This window comes from Pseudorca crassidens, chromosome 11 (assembly GCF_039906515.1).
Source record: "Pseudorca crassidens isolate mPseCra1 chromosome 11, mPseCra1.hap1, whole genome shotgun sequence".
NCBI classification, from domain to species: domain Eukaryota; kingdom Metazoa; phylum Chordata; class Mammalia; order Artiodactyla; family Delphinidae; genus Pseudorca; species Pseudorca crassidens.
In genome coordinates this window covers 58,529,823-58,542,440 of record NC_090306.1, presented here as the reverse complement: position 1 = coordinate 58,542,440, position 12,618 = coordinate 58,529,823, and the positions used below count along the sequence as shown (strand labels likewise).

The following is a 12,618-nucleotide window of genomic DNA, read 5'->3' as shown; positions in this document are numbered from 1 at the left end:
AAAACTTACCGGACTGTGAATCTGGAATTATATATGTGATGTCCCACCAACTTCATCATGTAATTCCTTTAAGTGCTACTCTAAAATTTTTTTCTTTCCTAGATAAAACTTTCTATTCTTTTCTGAAAATAGGAATAAGTAAGCTACATAAAAGTTAGTGATTGATCGGGACTTCCCTGGGGGTCCAGTGGTAAAGAATCCACCTTCCAATGCAGGAAACTAAGATCCCACATGCTGCAGAGCAACTAAGCCCACGTGTCTCAATGAGAGAGCCCGTGTGCCGCAGACTACAGAGCCCATGCACTCTGGAGCCCACACGGCATAAACAGAGAGAGAAAACCCACATGTCACAACTAGAGAGAAGCCCACGTACCAAAACGAAGAGCCCACCCGCCACAACGAAAAGATGCCACAATGAAAAGATCCCGAGTGCCGCAACTAAGACCCGACTCAGCCAAAAAACAAAAAAAGTGACTGATCAAGTATCTAGAATAATCTGATGAGCAAAAATCCAATGCTCAGGTTTTTTCCATTAAAGAAACTTCCCTTAACATAATACTACTATTAAGCAATTCCTTACACAAGACCTTAAGTTTGCTGCCAATTTTTATAACTTGGCTGACAAAGAAAAATTCTTTAAAAAAGAAAGAAGCCAGAGTATTTTAAGGTAGAAGTTCACAAAAGCATAACATGAGGGATTATCAGGAGTTATATAACACACCTCTCTCTTCCCCTCATGTTACCTCAGTAGTGCCAGTATCTAGGGCTGGGGCCAGGTCATGATGACTGAATTCACCATTATCTTTCTTCCGAATATTCTCAACTACGGTTTTTGTTATAGTTGCAATATCCAAATCTAAAGAATTTTTTGAAGAAACAAAAACAAGAATTAATCGTTCACACTAATATCCTCTAAACAGTCACAATGATGTGGTAAATTTGGGATAACACTTCTTTAAAAATATGTAAAATATGAAAGACATTATAAAAGAAAATGCCAAAATTAAAAGATATTTCACACGAGTTACAGTATAGGTTATTTCATTCCTAAAACAGAATTTCACTGAAAACCTCATTCCTTTTCACCTCGTAAGAGAAATAGGATTTAAAACTAGAAGGCTAAATGTTACTAAAGCCAAAATGATAATCTGCCTACAAAGCCCAGTAGATGTTCTCAACCATTTTTACCTGCTTCTTTAGCCAGCTCCAGGCAATGGTGGCGCTGTTCAAATTCTGTAACACCTTCCAAAAATAATGCATACTGGGCAACAGCGAGGTCTTGAGGCAAATGACAGGTATAAAATGCTATGAGATTTGTATGTTTCTCATTTATTAAAAGCTAAAAAACAAAAAAGGATCAAAGTATGTCAATAACTAAACAAGTTCTAGGATCAACAGTGCTTTTTAAAAAGTTCACTTCAAAATTTCAAATATATTTAGGAGAGATTCATACAGATATAGATTTGTGCTGCTAAACAGAATTTTAAATTCCAAAAGAAAGTATTTATGACAATTAAAAGAACTTTATGGATTTTGATGACTCTCCTGCCACTAGATATTAAAATATTATCATTCTGATTTTTGTTTTCATTAAAATGGTAAAAAAATATATATAATTGTGGTTTCTCAAAATTTACCTGTATGTATGTCTTTAAAACCTCAATGGAAACTTCTTCCTTAATAGGAAATAAGATATAATTATTAAATTATAAATACAACTGCTTATGTGTACCAGCAATATATCTAATAAAAATTCCGCTATGATTTAATGACTTTTAATACTTACCACTGAGCAATAACTACATGCAATAACTAAGTGCTTAGCAAAGTTCATGTATTGCCTTACCCTAACTCTTTGTGGGTAGTTACTATTATTGTTCACATTTTACAGAGGAAGAAACTAAGACCTAAGGAGATTTACCCAGAATTACACAGCTAGAAGCTGCTGAGTAAGAATATGAATCCAGGATTCTTACTCCAAAACCCAAGCTTTCAACTACTGCATCATTCTGCCTTCTACATGTACTCTGACCAAAGTGTTACCATTTAGGACAGAAGAAAAAGAAAAAAGAAAACAAAGGTTTAAGATCTCAGAGAACTTAGTCTGGCTCAGTTACCTTAGCTGGTTGATTTAGAGTTGGGTACTGATGAGGATTAAAGTTATAAATTGTCCAAAATCCAGGTAACCACCAGCATTCTGCAGCCACAGATTAGAACCCTAACAAGTAACCTGCAGTGAATCATCATCGAGTGATCATATGAGACTATGGTCACCATTTCCAGAAAACAACAACCAAAAAGTAGCATGTTTTCCTGACAATAGGTGTATAAAGCATCAATCTTGCAGAGAAGGGTATACAGCTCATTTTTATTTACTTTGGTCTGTAGTCCCAGAGTGCGGAAAAACAAAATGAGGTGAGTCATGAAGCGAAGGAGGTGTCCAGGTAGATTGTTTCTGCTTTTGGAAAGCCATTTGCTAAATTCATCCATCAGACCTATAAGCAATCAAAGCAAAGATGCAACAATAGGGATAAAAATCAAAAGAAGAGATATAAACACTATCCAAGGACGTTTACTGTATTCCTATACCACTACCAGTTCACTATCTCATTGTTAAGAACCATCATATAAAACAGACTCTGGATTAAATTCAAACTTTATTTTCTAAAAATTAAGTAAATAGTTGCATTCAGATACGTTGGTATTTATAGAGATGACAAAATGTGGTAAGTCATATGCACTGTTTTGATAACTTTTTACAAAATTACTAAAGAAAACAAAGAACTCATACAAAGTGAAATAAAATATATCTTACCATCAATGTCTCCCAGGATAAGGAATTTTTGAACTATATGATAATGTTCTTGATTCTCTTCCAGAACTCTCTGAAAAAGTTTTTACATTTTCCATAAATCTACTATGGTCATTCTGCAGTATGTACTCATTGGTAAGCTAAAAATGTCAACTTTTGAAGGAACATATACAAAGAAAAAGCTGGAGATGAAGGGTCTTAGGAGACCAAAATAAAGTAAAACATGAGAAAGATACTGCCCTTGGAAATATATACTCAAGGCTCAACGTTATCTTTGAAAGCAGAGAATTGCGATAAAACAATTTAATCTCTGTGAATGTTAAGAAACTTTTATTTTTTATATTTTACTATAGTTTTCCTTGGCAGTCCGTGGTGAACCAGAAAAGAAGGGCACATGTGACCAAATCAAAATAAACTGTAAGATTTCCTTCAACATAAACAGTGGTTCTTGAAAGCATTCTTTGGGTATTCTCTTCTGCAAATGGCACCAAAAGTAACAAAACCAATCAAAATAGTGATTAGGCACAGAGCAGACAAAATTTACAAGTAACCTGCTGTTGGATTTTTTTCTGAAGCAAATAATTCATATATTTTTGGTCAAATATATTTTGATTTTTATTTGTCTAAATTTTCTTCCAATATTTTTTCTTTTTTACATTCAAATGTTTGCTCCCTCTGGAACTGATTTTAATACATGGCATGAAGCAGAGATCTAGCTTTGTTCTCTTCCAGATGGAAAGTCAATTATGTCCATACCATGTATGTAAATAAACCATCCCTCTTACTCTGAAAGGAAACGTCATCTCTGTCATCTACAACTATTAAGTTCTCATATATATTTGGATCTAATATGGATTTTCATATCCCGATGATCTATTTATTCCTGTGACAATTCGATACTGTTTTATTGTATCTTTATATTGTTTTATTATTGAGGAAGGCAAATACCCTATTAATTATTGTTCTTTTCTCGCCATTCTCACTTATTCTTCTACTTGGAAATTTTCTGTTCAGAAATAATGCCCCAAAGCATTAGGTTTCAATGTTAATTTTGGAATGGCTGAGATTTATATCAAATCACCTCATCCAGGAATGTGGTATATCTATTTATTTGTGTCTTTCAATAGGATTCTATAGCTTTTTATGAAGGTCCTCAAACCCTTGGTTAATTTTATTCCTGGGTATCTTATAGTTTTGGTCAATAATTTAAATGGGACTTTTGCAGGGAGCTAAATCCTTTTCTAACTAGCTGTAACAATTACAAAAAGGATATGATTTTTTTCATAACTCTGTCTTGAATTTAGATACTTTAAAAATTCTCTTATTAATTCTAGTAACTTACTGCATCTTGAGTTTCTAGATTTACACTCTCATCATATGTAAATGCTCCCCCGTTTCTAAATTTGTATCTATTCCTTGACTTTCTTGTTTTATTTTCATTCATTGGAATCTCCAAAACAACAGACTGGCAAAAAAACACTTGCTAGAGAAAGCACTACATTTTTTTTTACTATACAAAGAACTCTTATACAATAATAAGGAAAAAATAAAATCCAACAGAAAAATAGGTGAAAGCTCTAAATAGGAAATTAAAAAATGGTCAATAAACAGGAAAATTTGCTCAGCCTTATGAATAGACAGGGAAATATGAGAAGAACAGTGAGTTTCTATTTCCCAGCTAATCTGATAGATTAGCAAAAAATAAAAAAAACTGTGATATCTGGGACTAGTGAGAATGCAGGGAAATGGCCACATTAATAAATTACTTGTAGGAGTATGAATTAATTGCTACAACAAGGAAATTAACTTAATATACATATACCCTTTAACCCAACATTCCTGCTTTCAGGAAACTTGTAAAGAAACAGGACTAGTAGATAAGCATAAAAAAATAAGAATAAATAAATAAGAATGTTCATTGCAGTGCTAGAAGCAACCTAAATATCACCAAAAGGGGAATGATCAAAAAAAAGGATACATCATTCTATAGAACATTATATACCTATTAAAAATAATAAGTTAGGCTGTTAAATCTATATCCACTAACTCAAAGACAGTATCATTAAATGGGGGGAAAAAAAGCCATAGACTAATGTAGGTAGAATGATGTGAAAAACAACCTCAAAAACCAAAATCCTATACTGGAATATCTACATTATCTACATATATTTGTAAGATTATGGAGAAGGATATGTAGGATACATATCAATGTTTTATCATCTCAGTGAATGAGAATAACCATAAAGAGGTTGGGAGGAAGTTTTATAAAGGCCTTACTTATACATCTTTAGACTATTTTGTTTCAAGTACATACTTTGGTTATTTAAAAAAATTTTTAAGAATATTACTTTAGGGCTTCCCTGGTGGCGCAGTGGTTGGGAGCCCGCCTGCCGATGCAGGGGACACGGGTTCATGCCCCAGTCCGGGAGGATCCCACATGCCGCGGAGCGGCTGGGCCCGTGAGCCATGGCCGCTGGGCCTGCGCGTCCGGAGCCTGTGCTCCGCAACAGGAGAGGCCACAGTGGTGAGAGGCCTGCATACCCCCCCCAAAAAAAGAATATTACTTTAAAAAATACTGGATTATTTTGAGATCTAGGAAAAGAAAGTCTTGCTAATTTGCCATTATATATTTTAATTTTTCAAAAAGAAAGGAATAAATTAGCTTACATGCATACCATATATTTAGATGAAACAAATCCTAAACCAAATAAACAGAAATGATGTATCATTTAAATATGCAGTTAAGTTTTTTCTTTTTAAAGAATATCTCTTATATGAATAAGAGGTGAGGAAACGAAAAGAGAATATAACAAGATTTCACATACTTTTGTGCCTTTCAGCTACAGTGCACAATGTAACATTTAGTTTCGTATTCCAGTTATCCTAAAATATTAATATTTACCTTTTTATCAGTAGCTTGAAGTTCTTCAAAAACCTTTTCTAAAGTCCAACTTTGAAAGAAAGAACAAGGAAAGGGATAAAACAACGCTAATAAATAATATGAACAAAGACTACAAAATGAAACTTCACAGAGAATACTACAAATCCTCATGATGAAAAACAAACCAACTCACTCACTTTGCCTCCAAATATTCTCTAGGGAGTTCTTCAGTTTCATCTAGAGTTATTACTGATGTCCGGATCTCCTGTTCTACCAGACTGTCCACCATCACCCGAAAGTAGGCCCACACTGTGTCTTCCCAGGTGTCACAGACAGGAAGCAGCTTTACCCCATTCCAAAACAGAAACATGCAGACATAGCCAACAAAAAAGAAAGGAAAAGCAGTTACACCCACTTATATGGACTGTAAAGTCACTATAATGACATAAGACATTGTGTATTATAAAATATCATACCAAAATAACCTCCTCTCTCCACCCCTCAAACCACATCTCCTTTTTTTTTTTGGCTGCACTGCACAGCATGAGGTGAGGGATATTAGTTCCCCAAGCAGGGATTGAACCCGTGCCCCCTGAAATGGAAGCTCAGAGTCTTAACCAATGGACCGCCAGGGAAGTCCCTCAAACCACATCTTCTAAGAAGTCTGAACTATTATGATTTTTTCCATGATGAGCACACAATAGCATCAATTTTCCATGCTGATATAAGATGGTGTTTCAGTGTTATGGTAACATTCCTCAAAACCGCTGTAAAATGTAGGGGGTAGTAGGAGTTGTGAGCAGCACACACACGTGTGAGACAATTCAGTCATTGTGCCTTTGTGGAACACTTCTGGATAAAGCTATGGGAACCATAAGTCATCAATAAATGTGTATTGGAATTAAATTTACAATTCTTAGAAACTGAAATTTGATTTCATGTATCAGAACATCATTTGGGGGACTTCCCTAGTGGTCCAGTGGCTAAGACTCCACGCTCCCAATGCAGGGGCCTCAGGTTTGATCCCTGATCAGGGAACTCCATAGATCCCACAAGCTGCAACTTAGAGTTTGCATGCCGCAACTAAAGATCCCATATGCGGCAAAGAAGATCCCTCGTGCCACAGCTAAGACCCAGTGAAGCCAAATAAATTAATTAATTTAAAAAAAAAGTAAGATTAAAATAAATAAATAAATAAAACATCATCTGGTGTATGAGATACATCAAACTAAGTACCTCAAGTTACTATTCTATTTCATGATTATCGCTATCATTGCTATTCTTAGTAGCTTAAGCTTATACGATTATTATATATGGTTACATATATGACATATATTATATATAATTTCATTCCATAGAAAAAAAAGAATTATTAAAATAAATCGCATACCTGCTTGAGATTCCCACTTAAAGCTGCATAAATTGCTCTCTCATATCTATTAAAAAGCTCCTGAAATATAATGAATATAAATAAAATTGAACTGTTTTTCTTAGTATGTCAACTTTTTCATAATCTGGAAATCTGCAGTGTCTTCTAAAATGAACTTATTTACTCACCTGACAGTTTCTAAACTTTAGTAAAAGATCTAGTAGGGGAATAAGAAGGAAGGACCCCTTAGTTTGATATAGCCAATGCTGAAATCTTCCTGAAAAGTCAAATATCTAAATTTCAAATACAGAGTGAAAGCAGATTCAAATCTAATGGATGCTTTGATTATTTATTATACGCAAATTTTATTCCAGATAGACTCTGTATAGGTGTTTTCCCCTATGAAGTTTCTAAATACCTAATACTACCTGACAGTGACCTAAGAACAACATCCAAACAAGGCACACTCGGAGCCTGTCATGCATCAGTTTGCATCAAATTCCTAAGTAGAATTAATTATGTTCATCAAATTATCCCATTTTACTTCTGGATTCTATTAATGACATTCCTGTTTTCTCATCATCCAAACAAGAGACTTCAGAGACTCTCACTATACAACTGAGTCCTCCTCTGCGTTGTTTCCAGTTTCTGGTCCTGACCATTTTTGTTCTGTTCTTTTGTACTCTCCATATTAACCCAGGGCAGGCCCTTATTACTTAGTGTCTGAATAACTCTGACAGCCTCCTAACTAGTTTCTCAGTCTTTAGTTCATTCAATTTTAAGCCTATTTTCCACTGCCATGCTAATTTTCTTAAAGCACTGCTGTCATGTGCCCTCAAGGTTTTGATGGCTCACCACTATCTATGGTACAAAGTTCCCATTCCTTAGAGCAGCACTTGAGGACCACCACTGCCTGCTCTTAATTTACGTTTTTCAGTCATCTTCTTACAGTCAGTTCTACTACAATGCTTGTTTTGAAAATGTGAATTTGTTCCAATGCAATTGATTTATCAAGGAATGATTTGAACATAATATAAACTTCCCATTTCCTTATGCACAATTTTGTGCACAAGAAACATTAGCTGAATACTGAAAACACCTAAATGAACCAAGCCACTTGGAAATACACAAAACTGACACACCTCAAACATCTACCAGCTCCCTGGGCTCTCCAGGTGTATGATAAGCTAAATCCATCCACATCAACTGTTACAATTTTGTTTCATTTCAGATAACCTCCTTCTATCACCTCTCAATAACTCACAAGCTGTAACCCTCTGACACCTCATTCCACAAGCAAACTCCAGTTCTTTTTCAAGGTAAACTGCCATATTTGTTGCAGTATTTATGTGTTTATTTAACAGTGTGACACTGTGCTATTTTTATTAAGTTTTTAACTTTTTATGTGTCACTGGTGGTTTTTGAGTACCGTGCTCTTAATTCTATTTTCCCTAAAAGCCCTGTGGATTTTCTCCACAATTTGTCATGCTGTAGTGATTTTTAGGAATGCGTAGGTGGTGTCATGACAGAACTGACTATATTTCCTCTTGTGAGCCTTCTGCTCCAACCTGGTAAACCTACCTTCCCTTGACTTTTCCCAACCTAGGCATCCTACCGACAATTCCTTTCTCTGCTTTTCATGCCCAACAACTCAAATCCTAGTAATTTTTAAAAGATCGGTTCAATTCTCTTTGGAAGCCAGCCCAGTGCTTATTCTGTGACTTCATCTGCTACCTTTTTTTGTATTTTTGCCTTATTTCAGTGCTTAATTCTTAGTACTCAGTGTGTCTGAATAACTCTGATTCGTAAAGCCTGCCCTGTTCTTCAGTTTGATTGGAAGTTCTTCAAAAACAGGAACTTTAGTCTTAAACTACTCTCAACATTTCACAGCATCTTCAGCAGGCCTTCAGTGAATTATGAATAAAAATCAGTATCAGTAAATATTTTATTATATCTTACATCTTCCGCCATTCTCCAACAACTTATTTTCCAAATGCATCTATATGGATTCCCTTCAACATGTTCTAATTCTGTTCCTATAAAACAGTAAAAGAAATAAAGTTTATAGTTTAAAATGAGATCTCCTAAGTTCAACAATTTCTAAAAACAAACGCTATACTTCACAAAATTGCCATTTAGAGCTAACTCTCAGAATAAAATCAATTAAAATACCTCCGTTAACATTGGGGTCATGATAGAGCTTCCAGCCTTCAAGTGTTGCAGCTCTCCATGCCTGACCACAGCGTTTGCAGAGTCGTTGTGCCTTTAGAAACAAGAAACAGTGATTGGTCATGTAACCAATGCAGTACTAAAGAAGCACTTGTGCCTTATAGAAAAGTACAAGCAATTTATGAGGATTAGATAACTTATGGCATAGATGTGACAAAGGATGGTGTAGACAATCAGTAATGGCGTTTCACTTCAGCCATATGCATGTCTTTCTGTGGCCTCTGCCCGCCCGCGGGCCTGCCTGCCTGCCTGCCTTCCTGCCTCCCTCCCTCCCTCCGTCCCTCTGTCCCTCCCTTCCTTCCTTTCTTTCTTTCCCTAATAATCCGTTTGCTCTTTGATTCTGGGCTTACCACTAGGTGCCCACGGCGCCCACAGGCATGTAATTCTGCTAGAGACAAATGGGCTAAAGAGGCTGATGACCCTTGATTTATGTAAAAGTATTACAAAAACACTGTTAGTCTCTATAATGACAGGGTGCTATTGCTCATTCAGCCCATAAAAATGATATTTCTTCATGTTAAATGTGACCAAACAGATGAGCTTGATATACCAGTGAGATAGAAACATGTTTGTTGGTCCATCATCTCTTTAGGAACCATCTCTCCCCATTTAGTTCATATGGTTTGAATAGGTCATATGATTCCATCTCTGAACTCAAGGATTAGGCATGTGATGTAACAAGAATCACTCCCAGGACCCTTGCCAGAGATATTGGGAAAGAGAGACACTCCTTTTGCTGGGGTTGCTAGCTTGCAGGAGGATGTAAGGCTGGAGCTGTTGGTGGCCATCACAGACACAAATGGCTTCTTGAGAATGAAGCCACAGAGGAGTGTCAAGAGCCTGGGAGAGACAGTATCCTAATGACATCTTCTAAGTCCCCGAATCCTGCTTTTATAACCAGATATAACCCTCTATACTTCTCTGTTCCATGAGACAATCAATCCCCGACCTGTAAGTAATCTGAGTTGGGCTTCTGTCATTTGAACCTACAGAATCTGATTAATACAACCAGTTAAGGGACTTCCCTAGTGGTCCAATGGTTAAGACTCCACGCTCGCAATGCAGGGGGCCAGGGTTTGATCCCTGGTCAGGGAACTAGATCCCGCATGCTGCAACTAAGAGCCCACATGCCACGACTAAAAGATCTCACACGCCACAACGAAGATCCCGCATGCCATGACTAAGATCCGGCACAGCCAAATAAATAAAAATAAATAAATAAATATTTTTAAAAAAATTGAATCAGTTAAAAAGTATCATACCCAAAACATCATTTTGGATTTATGACTTTTAAAAATTATGAAAGCTATGTAGCAACATGGAAAAATATTTTTTAAATATTTGATATGCTACCTAAAAAAGGCAGGACAAAATCTGAATGCAAAACCTTAAAAACATTTTTCTAAGTGAAATTAGCCAGACACAAAAGAACAAATATTGTATGATTCCACTTACATGAAATAGCTAGAATAGGCAAATGCATAGAGACAGAAAGATTAGGTTACCAAATGCTGAGAGAAAGGGGAAATGGGGAATTACTGCATAATGGTTATGGAGTTTCTGCTTGGGGTGATGAAAAGTTTTAGAAACATAGTGGTGATGGTTTCGCAACACTGTGAATTTAATTAATGTCACTGAAATTTACACTTGAAAATGGTTAAAATGACAAATTTTGTTATATATCTTTTATCACAATGAAAAAATCAATACTGTAATATACCAAAACTATTGACTTGGGCTTCCCTGGTGGCGCAGTGGTTGAGAGTCCACCTGCCGATGCAGGGGACGCGGGTTCATGCCCCGGTCCGGGAAGATCCCACATGCCACGGAGCGGCTGGGCCCATGAGCCATGGCCGCTGAGCCTGCGCGTCCGGAGCCTGTGCTCCGCAATGGGAGAGGCCACAACAGTGAGAGGCTCGTGTAAAGTGAAAAAAAAAGATGTACAAAAAAAGGCTTGTAAGTAAATTTTAAAACCCCACTATCTGTGATTATGTAAAGGTAGTGGGACCTTGAGAGTTTTTATTTTTCAAGACTTTCAATAATGTGATCATATTTTTGTTTTGTTTTTAAAACTACATTCTTAATTGCCATTGTGATTCCTAGTATCCTGCACATCACCTGGCAGAGTGGCTGGGACTCAAATATTTTCTGAACAAATGAGTATGTGTTACTTCTTTTCTTTCTTTCTTTCCTTTTTTTTTGGGGGGGGGGCGCCGTGCCACCCACGTGGCTTACAGGATCTTAGTTCCCCAGTCAGAGATTGAACCCAAACCCTCAGCAGTGAAAGCTCAGAGGCCTAACTACTGGACCACCAGGGAATCCCCCTTCTTTTCTTAATTAAAAAATAAGAATGATGTTTAATAATCCAACACTTACTACTATAAAAATTACTTAATATATGCTAGTGGTTTGTAACACAGAAGAACAAACAACACTTTGAGCTAACATATTTCTATCTAAAGAACATTACCAAGAGTACAGCAAAACAGGTACAGCATAATATCTGAAGCTTGAAGCTCCTATGCATCAGACTACCTCATCTAAAAAGTCCACAGAGGGCTTCCCTGGTGGCGCAGTGGTTGAGACTCTGCCTGCTGATGCAGGGGACACGGGTTCGTGCCCCGGTCCGGGAAGAACCCACATGCCTCGGAGCGGCTAGGCTCGTGAGCCATGGCTGCTGAGCCTGCGCGTCTGGAACCTGTACTCTGTAACGGGAGAGGCCACAACAGTGAGAGGCCTGTGTACCGCAAAAAAAAAAAAAAAAGTCCACAGAGCCATCCAGTAAGCTGTCTGATCAGATACTTCACACCTTACACACAAGACCTTAACTATCACAAAGGTTACTTTTTTTTTTTTTTTTTTTTTTTTGGTACGCGGGCCTCTCACTGTTGTGGCCTCTCCTGTTGCAGAGCACAGGCTCCGGACGCGCAGGCTCAGCAGCCATGGCTCACGGGCCCAGCCGCTCCGTGGCATGTGGGATCTTCCCAGACCAGGGCACGAACCCATGTCCCCTGCATTGGCAGGCGGACTCTCAACCACTGTGCCACCAGGGAAGCCCCTACTTTTTTTTTTTAATAAATTTATTTATTTATTTGTTTTTATTTTTGGCTGTGTTGGGTCTTTGTTCTGTGCGCGGGCTTTCTCTAGTTGCAGCGAGTGGTGCGCAGGCTTCTCATTGTCGTGGCTTCTCGTTGCAGAGCACAGGCTCAGTAGTTGTGGCACATGGGCTTTGCAGCTCCGCGGCATGTGGGAATCTTCCTGGGCCAGGGATCAAACCCAGGTCCCCTGCATTGGCAGGCAGATTCCCACCCACTGTGCCACCAGGGA

General features: G+C 37.4%; 1 protein-coding gene across 4 annotated transcripts in view; it reads right to left on the bottom strand.

Moving 5' to 3' along the window:
• The window catches only part of NUP107 (nucleoporin 107), a 44,411-nt gene that overhangs the window by 8,773 nt on the left and 23,020 nt on the right, over positions 1-12,618 (bottom strand). For all 4 annotated transcript variants that reach the window (XM_067697272.1, XM_067697271.1, XM_067697270.1 and 1 more), the window contains 10 exons: positions 9,235-9,325; positions 9,022-9,098; positions 7,084-7,143; positions 5,891-6,036; positions 5,715-5,763; positions 2,816-2,885; positions 2,377-2,495; positions 1,638-1,676; positions 1,189-1,339; positions 744-856 (listed from right to left, as the gene is read on the bottom strand). In XM_067697272.1, the coding sequence (XP_067553373.1) occupies positions 744-856; positions 1,189-1,339; positions 1,638-1,676; positions 2,377-2,495; positions 2,816-2,885; positions 5,715-5,763; positions 5,891-6,036; positions 7,084-7,143; positions 9,022-9,098; positions 9,235-9,325 (915 nt within the window). The remainder of the gene's footprint in view (positions 1-743; positions 857-1,188; positions 1,340-1,637; positions 1,677-2,376; positions 2,496-2,815; positions 2,886-5,714; positions 5,764-5,890; positions 6,037-7,083; positions 7,144-9,021; positions 9,099-9,234; positions 9,326-12,618) is intronic.